A 20,023-nucleotide genomic window follows, 5' to 3' on the forward strand; every position below is an offset into this window, starting at 1 on the left:
ATGTGATAAAAGGTAGATGATGTGAAAGGTAGACCTTTAGATTTCCATTTAAAGATAGTATGAAGGCTTCTGAATGACTGGGTCTGGTGGTAGCAGTGTATTTGCAGTAGTGGAGCATGAAGAGCAATGCTGTTGCACCTCCAAATCCCCTGAACAGTCTTAACTGTGAATTTGGGGTGCGAGATGTCTGAATTCAAGGTGCCTTCTAGTCACTGAGGCTGAGTCTCAAACACCTGCCAGTTACAGCAGGTCTTGTAACCTGTACAAGCTGGACTTGTAACGTGGATACTCACTCATTAGAGTAGGATCATACATTTGCATCAGTAATAAACGTTGACATGTCAGTGTGTCTTGTCACAGCTAGCCTGGGGCCCACTTGGGCTCCTGACTTAGGGATAAATAATCAAAATCATCACACACATCATTGTGAGTGGGACTTTAAGCAAGACTAGAAGAAATATTGTGATAGAGAAACATGGTAAGATGCTAGTTACCCAATTAGCTTCTGCAGCAGCATCATAAAATAAAAAAGGTGTTATATTTAACAGGTAACAAAATTTTTCTTCTTTATTCCAAAATGTAGCAGTTGCGTTACGCTTCAGGAGTGAAACTTTCTTACCTCACATACCCAGATATATCAATATCCCTGAATTTAAACCATTCTCCTTTTAAAAGGCAGCAAAAGTAGACCCAGAATGGTGAAATTTAACTTGACATTAATGCTGACCATGGCACTGGTCATATTCTTTTGACTTTCAGTTTTGTCCAGAACTTAGGCTGCCCACTTTCGAAGAACAGTGTCTAAATGTGGGTCTACTTTCCCTGGAAACAAAGGATTTACTTCCTTTGTTTATTTACTCTTTTTCTGAAGAAACATGACTACTTATGCAATGTTTGCTAATCGTACTTGTAAGAATAATATAGGTGTTAATTTTATACAAAAACTATTCATTTTTCACTATGAGTTTTAACACAGGTATTATTTTAAAATGTTGTTGACTTCTATTTTTATGAAACAAAAATGTTCCTGTTGCATATAAGTACTGTGTTACTTTCATTAACTGGAGGACTCCCAATCCAAACAGAAGATTAGCCAAACACTTTTGGGATAAAACCCTCCAAGAACTCTGTGGAATTTTTCACAATCAACATTTTTAGGTGGTATTTTTGTGAACATCATTTTGTTTTGTTGGATAAAAGCAGGAGGGAATTAGGAGATTGCAAATAGAGGCAAAAACAGATTTTTTGTATGAGCAATTGAACGAATGTTTGTAAACATGCTTGTTTCTTTCCCTGTTAACCTATCTGAAATGGCAATGTATATATTTAGAACAAACTTTTAGAAAACAACCTCAGGTTCCAGTATAAGTTGGGGAATGACCTGTTAGCAGCATAGGGGAAAGGGACCTGGGGGTCCTGGTGGACAGCAGGATGACCATGAGCCAGCACTGTGCCCTTGTGGCCAGGAAGGCCAATGGCATCCTGGGGTGTATTAGAAGGCCGGTGGTTAGTAGGTTGAGAGAAATTCTCCTTCTCCCCTGCTCTGCCCTGGTGAGACCACACCTGGAATATTGTGTCCAGTTCTGGGCCCCTCAGTTCCAGAAGGACAGGGAACTGCTGGAGAGAGTCCAGTGCAGGGTAACAAAGATGATTAAGGGAGTGGAGCATCTCCCTTATGAGGAAAGGCTGGGGGAGCTGGGTCTCTTTAGCCACGAGGATGAAGCCAGGCTCTTCTCGGTGACAACCAACGGTAAGACAAGGGGTAATGGATTCAAACTGGAACACAAGAGGTTCCACTTAAATTTGAGAAGAAACTTCTTGTGAGGGTAACAGAACACTGAACAGGCTGCCCACGGGAGTTGTGGAGTCTCCTACTCTGGAAACAGTCAAAACCCACATGGACACATTCCTGTGTAACCTCATCTAGGTGTTCCTGCTCCGGCAGGGAGATTGGACTAGATGATCTGTTGAGGTCCCTTTCAATCCCTAACATTCTGTGAAACGGTAAAGTTACACTGAATTCTGGGAGCTCTTAAAACATGCTGTACTCTGCTTTATTTCTTTTCCACACAGATACTACAACTGTGTAAACAGCATTAGCTGAGGTGAACTTCCCATTCTTTTTGTAACCTGTAAAGAATACTTTTTTAATAATGACTTGGAAGAGGGCTTTATTCCACTTGTTTCATTGAATATTACACAAAAAGCAGTTGAGTGACTAGCAGAAGATAGTGTAATTCATTGCTGAATGATTTGCTATTTGAGGACCTCATTTCAACGGGTACAAGCATCCGGTGTTTTGAATTGCTGGGGTTTTTATTTCCTGTCTAACTTGAAGTTGTTGTGATACCTTAGAAGACAAATAAAATACTTTTTAACTTCAAATATACAAATATAGCAAATACGTTGTCAGTAAGAGCAATTAAAATGTGTGACATAAAATGCTTATTTTTCATGTAACTGAAGATTGTTAAGGCCTTTTGGATTAAGGCCACGAAGCTGAATGCTAATATAATTCCTTTCTTCTCACCGTAACTTTAAGTATCTATTTGAACCAACGCTTACAGATAAATAAACAGTAGATTTGATGAGGAACAGAAGAGAAAAGATAAAAGTGTACTAGTGCTTATAGATATTTACTCCTTCCGTAACCTGTAGAACACTTGGTGATCACCACTGTGGGCTTTCCTGCTGCAGTTTAACAGGTGGTAAATAGCCAGTGAATACAATTTCCATGATGTAGCACAAACAAAACAATGCACGTTGATGCAGAAACATTAGATGCTAACAGAACCCAAAACACACAAGTCATCCCTTTCCTGAGGAAACTGTAGTCTAAGCCTAGAGAAGGCTAATACTATCTTTTTTTCAAATGTACACATAAAATGGGATACTTTCTCCGTAAATTTATTCACATGGGTTAATGATTATGAAATCACAGGGTGAATTATTTTTCTCATGCTGAGAATGGGAAAGTGCCTGACTGAGTTTGACATTTCGTATTTTTAAGTATCTGAGATTTTTTTTTTTGTTGGTTAAACCAGGGGTATCAATTTGAAATTTTATGAACCTGACATTTTCTAGCATCATGCCCAGTGCTAGAACAGACCTGTTATCAGTGCCAGGAAGTCTCTGTGTAGTAAGTTCTGCATAGTATGTATTGGACAAATGTAAGCAAGCAACTAAGTGATCTAGATTTGCCCAAGCTAGTATAGCTGCAAGAATGACAAACACTACACCTTTCTTAGTAATCATTTTGTGTCTCAATCCTTACCCTCTCTGCAGTTTTAATATTCATGCAATATGTTGCTGGTCATTTTAGAACCAACCTACATGAAGTGGAACACTTTTTCATGTTGTCTGTTTTTGTAACATGTAAAATGAACTTTCAGTCAGTCTCTGGGCACACATTCAGAAGTTTAAGTGCTTTACTATTTGCTGATAAACTAACAAGAATGACCTTGAAATCTGGAACTCCTCCTTACTGCACCCTAGGGCAGCATCTGAGCTCTTCAGGGCAGCCCAGCAAAGGCAGGCAGGCAGGTGAGCAGTAGTTCCTTGCCAGACTTAAAGGCCATGGACAACCTGAAAATAATGAAGTACCTGACACTTTATGGTGATCATGAATCAACAAATGTGCTCAAGACAGCCTTCATGACTGAGAAGAGGCAATAGAGGACACGGTACATATCTTCAACCTTATATTCCCAATGCTAAGAGAAAATGAGGAAATGTAGATGTCAGTGTCACTTCACAGCAGTGCTTGTCAATACAGAGCAAAACCTTTCATGAAAATAGAAGAATAGAAACAGTGACAGACTGTTCCACGATGACTTTCAAAGGCTTATAACAGCTGAACATTTAGTTGATATCTCTGACTGCTTCAAGAAAAAACATTGTGATAAACAGTTATCACTGACAGGGAAGAGGTCTGTTTACTTGGAAAGGTTTTCATAAATCAGCAATATTCTCCCCCGATTTCACCTCTGTTGTGTTTGGGGATTTTTTCCCCAAAAGAAGGCAGACAAAGCTGAGGGCAATGTCAGATCTTGCACCTGACAAGACTGCCGTTCTGGTGGATTTCTGCAAGCCACAACAAATGAGTATTCAGGGAACATAGATGAGCTGTGGGGGTTTTGGATTCCTTTCTATCTCTTCCCTAGTACTCTTTCCCCTCCACTTTGGACCCCCATTTCACATTTTTCTGTCAGCCGCTGGTACTGGATACTTCACAGAAGGTCTTGTTTCTTGAATTGTCTGGAAGGAAAATTCTACTCTCTCTCTGCCTACTATATTTCTCACCCCAAAAATTCAAAATGCATTTGGAAAGTGTCTGTGAAAGGTTTTAACCACCCTTCTAAACCCTTGAGTGCTGCTTTTGAAGACTATCCATTATGTGGAGGAGGCTTCTGACAATGGCCTGGGAACATGAGAGCTGAGCCTGCTTCAGCAGCTGGCTCTCCTTCCTGGCACAGCGGCAGGCTGTCACAGCCACCTCATCCCTCCATCGCCGGGGCACTCAGGAGTCTGCTGAAAAAAAGCAGGGTTTTGCTGGAAAATGCTGATTAATCAAAACTCAGCTCTTTCGTGGGAAAACATCTCATTTGACAAACTTCCAAAGAAACAGAGGAAAGTTTGCACTGCAAGTATCCTTCTTTTCTGTCAATGTGATAGGTGACTAAAACTCCTATGACTTGCTTCTTCAAGGTTTAAGGCTCCATTGGTCCATCTGCTAGGTCTACTAGCTAGCCAACAACATAGAGGGCTGTGCTCCTCTATTAATTTTGTGGTAGGATAAACATCCCTTCTAAAAAACAAACCTCAACTGTAGGAAATGTCAAAGATTTTTACTTTTCAACATGAAATAAAAGAATTTCAGCAGAAATGGAATTCTAGTTTATGTCTGCCTTTGCTTAGTATGGAGCCAACATTTCCATACTTCTTAGTCTCAGAGATCCACAATCCTGTGAAACCGTTGTCTCACTTCATTTTCCCTTGATGCTAATGGTTAAGTAGGTTAGTCAAAACCATCTATATGTACTAGAGACATACATATTTCTCAAATCCTACCTGAATTCTCAGAACCAGTCTCCAATTAAAATGTGGACTCCATTAATTTATCCTCAGAATATATAGGTATAGGTAATATGTATACTAGTTGATACAGGAAAATCAGCTGCTTCAGTAAAAAACACTGCTTCCACCATTCTGTGATCACATACAACCACACTGAGAAAAAAAGAAAGCTAAATGAAGGACTGGTCAAAGGTGTGACTTCAGGTTACCAGCATGCAATGTTCTGATATTGTCCAGTGCTACATCTTACAAAAGGACAACTGCACATGTACACTTCTATGGGAAAAACATACCTTTGGGTAATACACATTAAAATTTTCAGTATCTAAACAGTAAATTAATATTGGATTGCATTTTTATTAAAAACTGAAAATAGAACCATAGGAATCAAATTGCTCCAATTACACAACAGCATTTTTTCATTTTCTGTTTATGTTTATTTTTCAAAGATAATGCTACAATACATGTATCATGTACTTCAGTGTACTAGAAAAAATAAAACGGGAAGAATTTCATTAAAACATCAAAGCCTAGATCCGCAAGTGTTAGAGAAGGAAACTGCTCATATGTAGGTAAAACTGTCAGAGAATTTTGTTTGGTTTCTCCTCACATTTTAGTTGTCACATATTTCAGTATAAAAACAAGATTGATGGAGAGCTTTTGTACTGTGCATATCTGTATGGCAAATTTGCTCGTCATTTTTTTGCAGTAACTTTTCTTCAAATGTGATATATCTGTGAACCTATTCTTGTTTCTTATATGATATCCTTAAAAAAAATAAACTGGCTGGGGATAGAACACCTCTCTTAAATATTTCCTTTGATGTTCGTACCAAGTCCTAAAGCATCTTTCTTTGCTTCAGTAGGACTCTGTGCCATACTTCTCCTCAGTACTAGTATTAGGTCAATATTGTTGTCATAGTTCATGTTATCCTGGTAGTGCACTGTGCTTTGTATTGACATTGCAAAAATAACTCCTCAATGATATTTAGTTTATGAATAAATGTTATTTTGGTATGGGTGGAATTTGCCTGTCTACCACAGCACTGGGCATCACTGGGATGTACCTCAGGTGAGGGCCAAGGGCAAGTGATGGGGTCAACGGTGCTGGCTGCAGCACTTTCTTAGCTCTTTCCTTCAAGGCCACAATGTGGCCTGGTGTCAGAGCTGACCCTGCACCAGGCAGCCAGGCCCAGGAGGGCTGCACTTGGGGTCCTGCAATGCATGTGCTCACCTTTAGTGAGGGGGAAGGGAAAAAAGTCAGTGCTCTCGCTCTTTGGGGTATCTTGAAACCTGATAACTCAATTGTTGCTGTTCTTTGTACTGACTACCACATTTCTTCATCCCACAGGAAAATATCTTTCTTGTGAGTTTCATTTAACTTGTGCTAATATAAAGGGAAAGTCCCCAGTGACAGCATCAGAGCAATTTACCTTAATACTAAGGAGTAGTCATCTTTGATCTCTGACTTCCTTCGTTTTTCTAGATTTGTTTGAGAAATACATTTTGGCATATCCCAAATATTAGCATGGATCTGGTAGTGGTCTTTGAGCTTCAAAGAAAGCTCAGAAAACAAGTAGTTAAAATTTTTTTAGGAAATGATGAAGCTTGGAAACCACTGCAGTGAGGTTCCTTGATAGATGACATTAGAAACGCCAGATACCACATGGAATTTGTGATTTAACTGGTTGTTGGCTATTCCTGTGTTAGAGGAGTTCCCACCTTCCTCTGATGCCTGTGATGCTGCACAACTTTTCAGATCATTTCTTTTCTTCCCAGCACTCCAAGCTATAACTATGCACCAAACATGGATAAGCACTGGATCATGCAGTACACAGGGCCCATGCTGCCTATCCACATGGAGTTTACAAATGTCTTGCAGCGCAAAAGACTTCAGACCCTGATGTCAGTCGACGACTCTATGGAAAGAGTGAGTCCAAGAAACTACTGCAAATACATTCTTATTAGTCTGTAACAAAAGTAAATTAATTCCTTCTTTATCTTCACCAACCACAGCCTTGGGAAAGCTCTTGGGCTACAAATAATTACTCCACATATTCCCAGTAGAAATGAATTCTGGTTCTCTGCAACGTAGTGCCAGGGTCCTTGATTGCTTCTCTTAATTACTGAGTGAATAAGCTGATTAATTTCTTTTAAGGGAAAAGTCACTGGGCCTAATATAAAGCCTGGTATTAAGAAAATATGCATCACCTGTGTATACATATGGATAAATGTACTCCCTTCACAGTTTGTCCTTCAGCTGAAATCTGGGAATTGGCAAACCACAGCAACTCAGGTGTCAGTCTGCTAGTGTTTGCAGAAGTTAGGCAATGTAGTGTACAGCTAATTATAAATAACGTGATACATGAACTATTAGCCTTACTTTGCGTGACTTTTTGTTCCAAAATCAAGTACCATGACAAAAGATCTTCCCCTAGAGAGATTTCTTTAAACTTGAATAAAAATTTACAACCTTTTCCCAAGCCCACAACTATAAGGAATGAGAAAGTTTTAGACTAACACAGTAAATCAAATCTGAGTACCACTTACCCTAAAGCTGTAGCAGACCCTTTTTTCCCAAGCTGTGTTTCAGCACACAATGACTTTTGGACATACTAATGCAACTACACTAGTATTATCATATTTTGCTATTCTAATTTTCTGGACCTATTTAATATTACCCTCTGTCAAATGTGAAATTGAACTTGATTTTTTCAGCAGAACAGTAGATAAGAGATTTTAAAATGTCAATCCCCAGAATGTCTGTTTCAACAACCTCATTGATGTCTTTTTTTGTTCTGTGAATTTAAGCATGTAAATAAATCATTATACATGATGGTTATGCACAAAACATGTTTTACTACATTTAATTCGGAGTTTTCCTATGCTGTGTTGCAGTTATACCAAATGCTTGCAGAGATGGGAGAACTGGAGAATACCTACATTATTTACACTGCTGACCATGGTTACCATATCGGGCAGTTCGGACTGGTCAAGGGGAAGTCAATGCCATATGACTTTGATATTCGAGTTCCTTTCTTTATTCGTGGTCCAAGTGTAGAGCCGGGATCAGTGTATGTTCTCTTATGTCTCTAGCACAGCTGTTGAACCTAATGTAAAATGTTTCTAAGCAAATGTAATTATCACTCTGTCTAGTTTCATTTCATGAAGGATGCCCTAATTATTAGAGAGCAATGGCTCCTAAAAAAGAGTCATATATTTAATTTTGCATATTGTAAATTACAACACGAGTGAGAAAGTTGTTTAATATGTAGCCCAGTAGGGAAAGGCTTTGGGGTTTGCTTTTAGAAAGTAGGTGTTCACCTTCTGGTTTAGCAGAATTGATGGCATCATGCTCTCATTGTCAATGAGATAAGAGTAGTGTGGCTACTTCACCTTCTTGTTTTATTGTGCTTCTCTTTTTCTTTGTGACGACAGTGTGCAGTACTGGCCTGTCATTCTCAGAACTGTAGCTTTCAAAGAGGATTTTCTAAACTTAGTGTTTCTATACAGCTTCACAACTTCAAAGCCCTGATAAACATTAATTACCGTTCTATTTCCAAGAGAATGTGAAGACTTACATATTGAACACATGACAACTATGACCTTTTCTGCTGATTTGCAGAGTGCCTCAGATAGTTCTGAATATTGATCTTGCTCCGACGATTCTGGATATAGCAGGACTTGACACGCCTCCAGATATGGATGGCAAATCTGTCCTAAAGCTTCTGGACTTGGAGAGACCAGGAAACAGGTGGGTACCAACATATTAATTTTTTTTTTTTTAGCCAGTTCAGAAGGAAACACCTAAGTAAATCAACAGCTGAGTGGAAAAAGAGATTCTATGAAAATGATCCGTGTCATGCCAACAACAGCTTTCACATTGGAAGAGTCTCTTAAATAGCATATCTATAAAATTGCAGGTATAGATAAGCAGAGAGGTGTTCGGGGTTTTTTTAAATAAGTTGTTAATACTAGCAGTGCTATACATAGGTGCTAGCAGTAAATATTATTATTTTGCTTTCAGGTTTCGAACAAACAAGAAGACCAAAATTTGGCGTGACACATTTCTGGTGGAAAGAGGGTAATTATTAGGGGTGAGAGAGTCTGGAGAGAGCCTGCCTGCTGGGAACACTCTCCTGTACATGCTCTCCTTTCTGCTACTTCCTCTTCCTTTTTATGGCTAGCAAAGTAGTAAAATTTGCAAGCAAACTTACAGGCCTGACTTGTTTCTTAGTTTCCCACCACTGGCTTTGCAAGCTGCTGTGCTCCCCAGTCTCTACCTCATGCTTGGAAGCATGCTTTTCTGGCAGCTCTTGTAGCCTATACCTTCTTTTCCTCTAACATTGTACTTGTGACCACTTATGTCATCATCTAACTAATTTTCTTTCCAAATCTCTCTTTCAAATCCAGCTCTGCAGAGTCCTCATATCAAATGATTTTCTATTTTCCATCACATATTGGAAGCATTCTTCATTTTTATTCTAATTCAGAAAAGATTTACGTGTAAATGAGATTTATGACTATAACTGCTCCTCTTTTCATTTCTTCTTTCATTTCTTTACATCCTTGCACCTTGCCAATTACTGCTGTGAAAAATTTCTCTGGGTAAAAATTTTACAGCAATTTCCTTGTGGCAGTGTATAGCTTTACAGATTATGGAAATCTTGTGTGATGTAGTACAAAACAGTGCATATAAGACACATTGTAATATATAAGATATGGCCAAACTAGTGCTGGATGAGCATGGAAGCCTTGTAGTCTTTTCAGCTGGGCTTTTCAACCAAGCAAGTACAGCTTCAGCATTTTGCTTTGTGAAAGACCATACATTTATGTATGAATGGTGCTGAACTGTACCAGTTAGACATATTTCAGCAACCTTTATTTCTCTTTGGGTAATTTCCGGCAAATCACCTGAGCCTTTTTTCACTACATGACCTACACTGAAGGTCAGTAACAGAAATCTTCAAGTAGCTTTGCTTTTCTAGTTGAATCCATAATCTCCAGAATTTAGAAGAATATATCTAAAATATTAAACTGTATTTTTTTAAAGCAAATTTCTACGCAAGAAGGAGGAAACCAACAAAAACACTCAGCAGTCTAATCAACTACCAAAATATGAGAGAGTAAAGGAATTATGCCAACAAGCAAGATACCAGACAGCCTGTGAACAACCTGGACAGGTAAGCCACAAACAACTACAATCTTCTGTGTGCCACAGGGAAGTAAGTATTTTTCATTAGAGGTCAAAAGAGTTCGAAGAATTTGACGTTATTCTGAATATCTCCAGAGCAAAGAAAACTGGATGCAAATTGCTCTAAGCAATGATCCAATTTAAGGCATTGGAGAGCTGTTCCTTAGTTTGCTGTCTCAGTACAGGGCTTATGGTAAAACTCCCATGCTTAAATATAACATTAGATAAATACTTTTTCTCTAATTCAGTGTATTGCTAAATACACAAGATAATTCAATTACAATGACGAATAATGGAGAGATCTTTTTGAAGAGGAAAGCTTGTACTCGCTGGGCTAATTCAGAATTACTGAAGCAAACCGGTTAGTTCTATGGTTACACATGATTTCATTTGCTGGGATGAACAACTGGACAACACACTTGGTAATCGTCATGCTGTGTTACTTATTGAAACACTTTTAACAGAAGAGTCCCCTTGCCCAGAAGCACTTGCTGTTTCAGGTTGCTGTGAGGATTCAGACAGTTATATCCATACCCAAGCGTTACTTTTTCTTCTCTTGGCCTTAATGATTTCAGTATAATGCCTGACTCTGATACAAAGGTCTAATTGCCTGCTCGTAAAACCAGAAGTTACTGCACCCCTGACTAGTATTCTTACACCTGCAGCTCTGTAGTGCATGTACAGGAACGGAGCTAATAAGAAAAAGTGAGCCTGACTCTAAATTCTCTTCCGTCCACTCTGAATTAATGCTATACCTACGGTAATGTACAAAGATGAATTTACTGGGGAGATATGGAAAGGAGCTGTATGTCTTCCCACTGACACCACCTCCAAGCAGGCACACGCTGGCGGCCCCAGACGGCAGGTCCTGCCTGCTCTGCCGTCCTTCGCCTCCATCCCTGTCCCCACACACCTTCCCTGAGGAGTGTGAGGCGATTTCTCCAGGCATGCGCTTTCGCCTTTCCCTCAGATGTTTGCTCAGACCACTGCAGCCAGCCATAGGCCTGGCGCTGAGATATTGGTGAGCTGTTTTGCATGAGAGCATAAAGACCTACTGTGCTCCGCTTCCATTTGCAGCCACCCATGGTGCTTCGCCCAGGGCAGGTAGAGGTCCACACAGCAAACTGGACGGTGCTGAGGAGAACCCGCTCACTTAGAGAAATGTTCCATCCCTACCTTTCCTTTTCTCCTTCATTAGAGCCTAGTGTTTCAGTAAATCTTGGTTAACCCCAGATTTGACTGGAATATGTTTTGGTTGGCACGTCCTCGGTGAGGTCCTCTGCCGCAGCTCTCACCTCACACATGCTCCTTAAACGCAGCCACTTTTGAAGGGATATACACAATACTGCAGTCTCACCCAAGGGCAAAGTTTTCAGGGGTTCAGACATTGCCATTGTAAACACAGATTAAATGTGAAAAACTGAACATTTTTATAGACGCAAAAGGAGATCAATGGAGTAATTTAGACTGTTAGACGCTAAAATGTTTAGTTTTAAAATACAAAAATATTATCTTTGCAATTATTTCTTATATTTATTACCTCTTATGCCAAAATCCAGGTTTGGAATAACTTTACTTTTCTACACATAAATAGAAAATGTTAAGTGTCCCGACCAGATCTCATACCTGGAGCAGTAGAAAACATTGCTCACAGCCCTGTTGCCCGCCCACCACAGTAGACTTGTCTTTCCATTCCATATTGGTGAATCCTGTTTGAACAAAGGACGGAGGGAGAAGGCCGTGAGCCAGCACAGCGCTTACAAGAGCAATGGTGTTTACTAGTGGCTCTCACACCTACAAACTCCCATCAAGGTCCTTTAAATGCTGAAGATACATCAGCTCCACAGATCCTGGTAGTCATCCTTCATGGCTGAATGAAATGCAGGACTTAAGTGACCTTTTTAAGATCCGTTTTCAGACCTAGCCATCAGTGTATACAAATTATTTGTTTAAACAAAGAGACCAAGGTTGTTCTGGATACTTTTAACATCCAGAAGGCTTTTTTGCCAGGATGCCAAAAGTAACTGTGCCTGGAGCACAGGTATTATGAGGAGTGGCTTAGGGAACTGGGGCTGTTTAGCCTGTAGAAAAGGAGGCTGAGGAGAGACCTTATCACTAGTCTACAGCTACCTGAAAGGAGGTTGTAGCATGGAGGGGGTTGGTCTCTTCTCCCAAGTAACAAGTGATAGGACAAGAGAAAATGGCCTCAAGTTGTGTCAGGGGAGGTTCAGACTGGATATTAGGAAAAGATTCTTCACAGAAAGGGTTGTCAGGCATTGGAACAGGCTGCCCAGGGAAGTGGTGGAGTCACCATCCCTGGAGGTGTTTAAAAGGTGTTTAGATGAGGTTCTTGGGGATATGGTTTATTACTACAGTTAGGTTAGGTTATGGTTGGACTCAGTAATCCTGAGTGTCTCTTCCAAATGAAATTATTCTATGATTCTGTGATTCTGTACAGAAACCTCCCGTCAGCCAGAGCAAGGGCAGTTTCTCTCTGAGGGACAGGTGATGTGCAGTGCCTACAGAGAAGTCACTGTAGAATAGAAAGGGTGGGAATTTAAAAAGTGGCATTGGAAACAACATGAACATCAACAAGGCATTGCAGTGTGAAATAAGTGTCTGCAGGATTTTTTCCAAGTAGAAATGTTCTTAAAGAAAATTAAAAGTTAATAGGCCAAATAATTTTACTTTCACCCCGATCGTTTCTGATGTACAATATGAGGAATCGCAGTTTAATATGGGCCTCCTCCAGCAGATTTTCCCCAGTCATTTTACACCTCTTGGAAGAGCGAAAAAGGAAATACTGTTATGTGTGTCTTAACTTTGTTTTATCTTTTGAGATTAGTATCTTTAATTTAAATTATGTAGGTGAATATATTAAAAAAATCTTCATTTTAATTATGGAGGTTTATAACACTTCCTACATTTACTCTTATCGGTCGCAGTTAACATCACTTAAATTAAAATTGCCTTCGCAGAATGACTGATCGCTGACAGATTTTTAAATAATGAAATTACTGGTCTGTGGGAAGTTGCTGCTAAATGTCTGAAACTAAGAATAAGCATTTGGTGAATTAATACACCAATTTACTGTCTAGTACATTTAAAGCTTGTTCTTAATTTTAATTTACTTCAGTCAATAACTAGTTCAGTTGAAACAGAGAACACAATTGGGAGTTGAAAAAGAAGAAAATTTGTTTTTCCTGTATTAAAACGAGGTGTGATCCTGAGACCTGCTAGTTCCAAAATCTCCAGGGATATACTCAGGAAAAGAATTGTTTCAGCTTATTTTCTATTTAATAAGTAACTTCTCAATTTAAAAAAACAAATAAACAAACAAAAAAAAAAAACAACAAAAAACCAAAACAAAACAAAAAAACAAAACAAACCTTTTTTAATTGAAAGTTTCCAAATTTCAGTTTTTTCTATGCACAATGTCTATCCAAAAGTAGATAAATATAGCAATATAAAAAAGAAAATATTAAACATCTGTATAATTGTTATGATTATTCCATATTTTTTAAGTTCTAAGTGACTGCTTGCCAAAAAGAGATAAGAAATTTAGATTATAGATTACATTTAGCTGCAAATCAGTAAGGCTTATGGGTTACCAAAAAAAAAAAGGTTTTGTTTCATTATGAAAAAATAGTTAGTAAATGCCTACACAAATCTCAGTTAAACTACTTTCAGCATGATTTTTTTTAACTTAAATTTTTCAACACCATTGACAGATTGCATCACTTTTTTTGTAGAGCATCCTCCCCTTGTTATTTTTTCCTAATCCCCTTTATGGAAGAACACTTTCCAAAAGCTCCCTCACCTCCCTGAGAGCTTATCAGAAGAGATGTGCATGACTGCATGGATACGTTCATGTTTATGTTTGTATAGTCATCCCCTTGGGTCAGCAGCGAGCTCTTGCGGAGGAGAGGACCACGCCTGCTGAGGTGCATTAGCAAGAGCAGAGCCAACAGGTAGTGGGAAGTGAGTCTTGGCCTCTCCATGGTGCTTGTGGGCTGCAGCTGGAGTGCCGTGTTCAGGTTGGGACCTCCAGTAGCAGAGGGACTTTGTCAAGCTGGAGCATGTCCAGTGGAGGACTCCAGAGATAGTCAGGAAGTACTGAGGAGGGACAGAGGTTTGTTTAGCCGGGAGAATGGAAGGGGAAGGGAGAATCTAATTGCTTCCTTCAACTAACTAATGGCTAATTAAAGAGAAGACAGACCCAGGCACTTCTTGGAGGTGCACAGCAAAAGGCCTGTAAGTAATAGACAAGTTGCAGCAAGGGAAAGTCTGACAAGGTGTGTGGAAAAAAAAAAAAAAAAAAAAAAAAAAGAGTTACCATAAGAGTTACCATGAGAGTAGTTAAACTCTGGAGCCCAAAGAGGCTGTGGAAGGTCCATCCAGGGGTACTTTCAAAACCTAATAATGTTGTTCCTGCTTTGAGGAGGAGATTGGACTAAATGACCTCCAGATGTTCCTTCCAGCAACTGCTCATGCTCTCAGTTTTTTGCTTGCTTAATAGCTGGACTTGAGGATTTCATGTTTTCTTTCTCCTCTTCAGCTTCATTAGCTTGGGAAGTGCTGTTAGTTTGGTCCATCTTGTGAGTTATGAGTCACTTGCCAGTATCATATTTGGATACAGACTAGGTTTCGTCTCCCGCCGTGACCCAGCTGTTGACCTGCACTCACCCACAGCTCAGCCGGTCCCATCACACCCAGGCCAGGTTCGCTCGCCCTGCAAAGGGAGCAGCAGCAGGGTGGGCTCTCTGCTCAGCTCTGGGCCTTGGGGCAGCATAAAATTTTCCTTTACGGTCCCTCTTGCACATTGCAGAGAGCGCTCAAGAAATTATGATGGGAGCAAGAGGTTTCCTTCATAGTTTATATGCCAAATTTGTCACCAGTTTATGCTGTGTAACTTACTGAGGTCACCTGATTGAGCCCTGTTGGTTTAGTAGTGACTATTGATGGGTTTTAGCACTTAAATGGTTTTCAGGTTTTATTTATATTTCCTGGATACATATTTCCCCTCTCAGCTTTACTGTAATAAGGTACACAGTATAGAAATATCTGTTCATCTGCAACATTGCTAATCTTGCTGTTCTTTTAAGACGGGAAACAATCAGTACAAACTTTTAACTAAAACTTTGTTATTTTTCCAATAGAGCAGAAATAATAGCATGTGAACAAATGTTTCTCTGGATAATACAACCTTATCATGACACAAATCTCCTCTCACATTTCCACTGAAACAACCTGAGATGAGAATATATGTTAGTTCAGGAGGTTTAGAGGCAAGCTGCTCTTAAATCCTCTGGCAGGTTATTTTTGTTGAACTCACTCCATCTTCTCACTCATGAAATTCTTCTGGATACTTAGCAAATATGTTAACTGTGTTTTCATTTCTACTTTTTCTTTCTCTCTTGCCTTACCTAAACGTGTAATTAATGAGTTGAGTTAATTCATAAGTATTTGTTCTTTTTCTCTCTACCAGTCTGAGTCATAGGAATTTTCCTGAGGCATAATTTTGACTTCTGGGACTTAGCACTGTTTCCCAGATAGCAGTTACCTTTCAAGCTCTTGCGACTGATAGGCTGGGTGTCTCCAGTGTACTGTTCAATCCATTATTTATAATCAGTATCAAATCCATAGCCAAACATGCAGGTTTTTTTCCTCTTACAAAACTTACACAAACCACAACATTATTTTAAAATTTTCCCAACAGGGGTTAAAAAAAAAAAAAAAAAAGCAGCCACCCTCCCAAAATGAGGACTGTGAAGCTTTGTGTTTAAAATTGCAGCTCTTAGGTTGAATGACTCAGCAATGAAGCAATGAAACCCAGACACAGGGCTGTTTGTTTTATGGGCATACATCTCCTACCATCTGCTCGGCACTACCTGACAGTTTGTGAACAGCAAAGGTCTGAAACTTGTAAAGATCTGTACTCTGATGCCAGCTCCAATGAGCATTGACAGTGGGCAGAACAGAAAAATGCATCGTGCTGCCCGTGTTGGTATGACATGCAGGCCTGTGAACTCAAACCAAGATAGAAAGGTATCTCTAGCCACTAACCTTCCTTGTGCTCTTTTTTCATGTACTTCAACTTTAGAGATGCAGAATATTGTGTTTCCTCCTGAGGAAGTGTATCCCAAAAGCACCCTAAAGAAATAATGTTCCTTTTGGAGAATATGCCTGAAGACTGAGATTTTAGTTAGATTAGGACTCAATAGAGAGGTCTCTGTCTAGAGAGAGTTCAGAGAAGGGCAACAAAGCTGGTGAGGGATCTGGAGCACAAGTCTGATGAGGAGCAGCTGAGGGAACTGGGGCTGTTTAGCCTGGAGAAAAGGAGGCTGAGGGGAGACCTTATCGCTGTCTAGAACTACCTGAAAGGAGGTTGTAGCATGGAGGGGGTTGGTCTCTTCTCCCAAGCAGCAAGTGATAGGACAAGGGCAAATGGCTTCAAGTTGCATCAGGGGAGATTCAGATTGGATATTAGGAAAAAATTCTTCACAGAAAGGGTTGTCAGACACTGGAACAGGCTGTGCAGGGAAGTGGTGGAGTCACCATCCCTGAAGGTGTTTAAAAGGCGTTTAGATGAGATTCTTAGGGACATGGTTTAGTGCCAGAGTTAGATGAACGGTTGGACTCAATGATCTTGGGTGTCTCTTCCAACTGAAATGATTCTTACAATTTCGTGATTCTGTTCGATGATTCAATGTATTTTACAGTGATTTGAGGCTATACAGGTAGTCACTGGAGACATGTTGCTGAATCCACGCATCAGCTTTGTGGTAAATGTGCAAGATCCTTCTGGCTCTGATCCAAAGAGCATGTTATGTAGTCTATACATACTTGTTGTCTCACACGCATCCTTCATCGTTGAAAAGTCCAGCATAAGAATTTAATTTTATTGTTCTTTTTCGTATTTAATACATTATATCAGCATTCATTCGAAAGCATGTCTATTTGTAATGCTAAAAGAACACTTGCCATCAATCAACTTACAGATAATATTGTAAAGGAAATTAGAGTGGGGCTTATTAGGTGCAGCCTGGTTTGGCTCAAGTATCTATGTTCTCATAAAATAAATATCACAGACCATACATTTGTAAAGGTCAGCTTTATGACCAACTGTGGAGTATGAATAAAAACACATAAGCTGGTAAGAGCTGGCCAGAAATGTCAGATGGCTGGCCAGCAACTGACAGCCAGACCCCAAGCACCCACTAAAACCCAATTAAAATTATGATATAGTGTATAAACATCACTCATGGATCCTCCTGGTTTCAGAACAACCCCCTGACACCTGCAGAAGCTGAAAGATACTGGCGATCAACCTGTTTTACCAGAACATCTGTTCAAAGCTGGCTCTTCTTTGCCATCTGCCCCTTGACACCACCTTTTCTTGGTAATAATTCAGCAGAGCATCTCTACACAGGTTTTACTGGAAGCATATGTTTGGGACCAGTTATATGCTTAAAACTAAGTACATACTTCAGTGTTTTCGCAAACAGCTCTTGCAGATATTGCTCATTTTAAACCCTCCAGAGTCATCCTTCAGAGTTGACAGAATCATGCCTGCAACTTAGTTGCTCAAGAATTCATAGGAATTGCCAAAAATTATGATATTTCTTATTAAAATACAATTCTGCTTATGAGTTAAAACCAGATATGAAGATGAGTCCCTTTATCTCTAAAAATAATCCTTCAAAGCATGTTATTTCAAATTTCAGCATAAATATTTCAGATTTCAGCCTAAATATTTAAGTTTCCTGTTAAACAGTGGGCAGGCATTCTCAGATTTGAAAATTCTTCAAACTTATGCAATTCTTAATCTAAAATACCAGCCCTATTCTGGATAAAATCCAGAGTTATTCCAGTCCAGGAAGATCGCTGGTTTCATCTCTTTCAATGCATGACTGTGTTCAGCATTCTTACCACCATTTTACCAGTGTTCTCTAACAGAAAGAATTTTGCTAGAATGGTGTCTTAAAAAGCAATTTTGTGTACCAAAAATGTTTAGACAGAAAACATAGATTATGCAATAATTATTTCTAGCACTTTCTGCAGTAGTACTTCGAAGTTCTTTTTTTACAGAGTTTTTGTCTTAAAGTATCCAGTGAAATATAGTATAAACTAAGTCTTCTGCAAATTAAATGTATATGACTAGCTTACTATCATTATTGCTTTTTATAACTGCAAGACTAAATTTATCCTTTTGATTGGCTCCTATTTGTTCGTGCCTGAGAGTTGACATTTACTGAATAATAACAGAAATCTGTTGATGTTGAGTGGTAACTGCAGACAACCTAATAGATTTGGTGGAGGTGAAATATTTGATGTCTTGACCTAAGTGCCTACCCCTCTAGAGCTGGCAATGCAGTCCATGCATTTTTTATAAACTAGAGAACTGCTGTAACTGTGACACTTAAAATCAATCTTATCTGTACATCAAGAATGTGGAATTGTGTAGTCTGTAAACTTCCTAGGCTATTTTCTCTCCCTTCCATTTCTTAAACGCTGTGAAGTAGCTCAAAATTGGCAATTTTGATATAGTTATTTATGTTATGCACTGATCAATGTCTTCATTCTTTTTTTTCTCCAGTTCTATCCCTGTGCATTTAACTTAGTATATTTCTGAAGTCTGTCATACATTTTCCTCTATATTACATCAGTTATTATAGGACAAATTGCTCCCCTACCTGTTGAATCACTGACCATTGCACTTTTCAGGAACACTTTCTCAGGGAGTAAGGCTGTATATAAATAATCATCTTTGAATATATTCATATCGGCAGACTCTGGATCTGTGCATGATTCAATAGAAAGTGGTCCAGTTATGAGGAAGTGCTGCAAAAATTGGGTTCTTCCCTTATAGACAGCATCAATCCAGCTCTAAAATGAAGGAAGAGATTTTTGTTCCACAAAAATGCAGCAATTCCATATCCCCTGAGTGAACCTAGCACACCATCTCTGTTAAACAGCTGCAATCACACACAATATTCAAATACTGCTGAGATGTAACAACAAAGATTAATATTTCCAGGAGCATTTAGGGGCTTCAGTCAGGACCAAGGTTCATAACTGCTCTGTGGGAACGTGTAGAGGACACGGCCTTAGGCTGTAAAAATTTCACTGTATTCAGCTCCAGTTCAGCAGAAATAAACTGCTGCTCCTCTGTGCTGTTTACCATAGCCAACTAATTACCTGGCACTTTTCAATATGCTGTGTGACATGCCCTCTTCAAATGGCAGAGAGAAAGCAAAAACAGGACTCCATTCTTATTGTGGCAGCACAGCCCTAAACCAGACTCCCTTACTAGTATTGTCACATCATGTCCCCTGACACTCATCCTGATCTGGTTACTGCTAAGGGAGGAAAATGGTATACACATATGCAGCCCATGATGGTATTTTCATCTAAACTGTTTTCAAATTTTAATCATACCTTTTGAAACAGGAAAAAAGGGAAATGAGATCTTGAGGACATGTTTAAATTCATGAAGTCTTCCTTTTCATGCCTTGACATTCCCTAGGGTGAGCAATAATACTCAAAGTCAGTCATACATTACCAAAATGAAAAAGCACCTGTAAAAATATTGTCGCCATGTTATATTTCCAGTTGCATGTTTTTCAGGGTTTTATATTTTTGTGATAAAATCTGACAAGATGTTTAACATTGTCTACAGCAGATACCAAGTAATTACGTTTGATAGAAACTCTTATCTTGCCTATGGTTAAGACACCTTTCATGAATTGTC

At 39.2% G+C, this 20,023-nt stretch overlaps 1 protein-coding gene across 13 annotated transcripts in view; it reads left to right on the plus strand.

Annotated features, from left to right (window-relative positions):
• SULF1 (sulfatase 1) overlaps window positions 1-20,023 on the plus strand; it is a 124,570-nt gene that overhangs the window by 84,611 nt on the left and 19,936 nt on the right. For all 13 annotated transcript variants that reach the window (XR_010470613.1, XM_065053742.1, XM_065053739.1 and 10 more), the window contains 5 exons: window positions 6,855-7,005; window positions 7,974-8,149; window positions 8,701-8,829; window positions 9,103-9,159; window positions 10,129-10,258. Coding sequence is in view for 12 of the 13 variants with exons in the window: in XM_065053742.1 (XP_064909814.1) it covers window positions 6,855-7,005; window positions 7,974-8,149; window positions 8,701-8,829; window positions 9,103-9,159; window positions 10,129-10,258 (643 nt within the window). In the remaining variant the exon portion in view is untranslated. The remainder of the gene's footprint in view (window positions 1-6,854; window positions 7,006-7,973; window positions 8,150-8,700; window positions 8,830-9,102; window positions 9,160-10,128; window positions 10,259-20,023) is intronic.

The sequence above is a fragment of the Columba livia genome, chromosome 2, assembly GCF_036013475.1.
Source record: "Columba livia isolate bColLiv1 breed racing homer chromosome 2, bColLiv1.pat.W.v2, whole genome shotgun sequence".
In the NCBI taxonomy this organism is placed as follows: Eukaryota; Metazoa; Chordata; class Aves; order Columbiformes; family Columbidae; genus Columba; species Columba livia.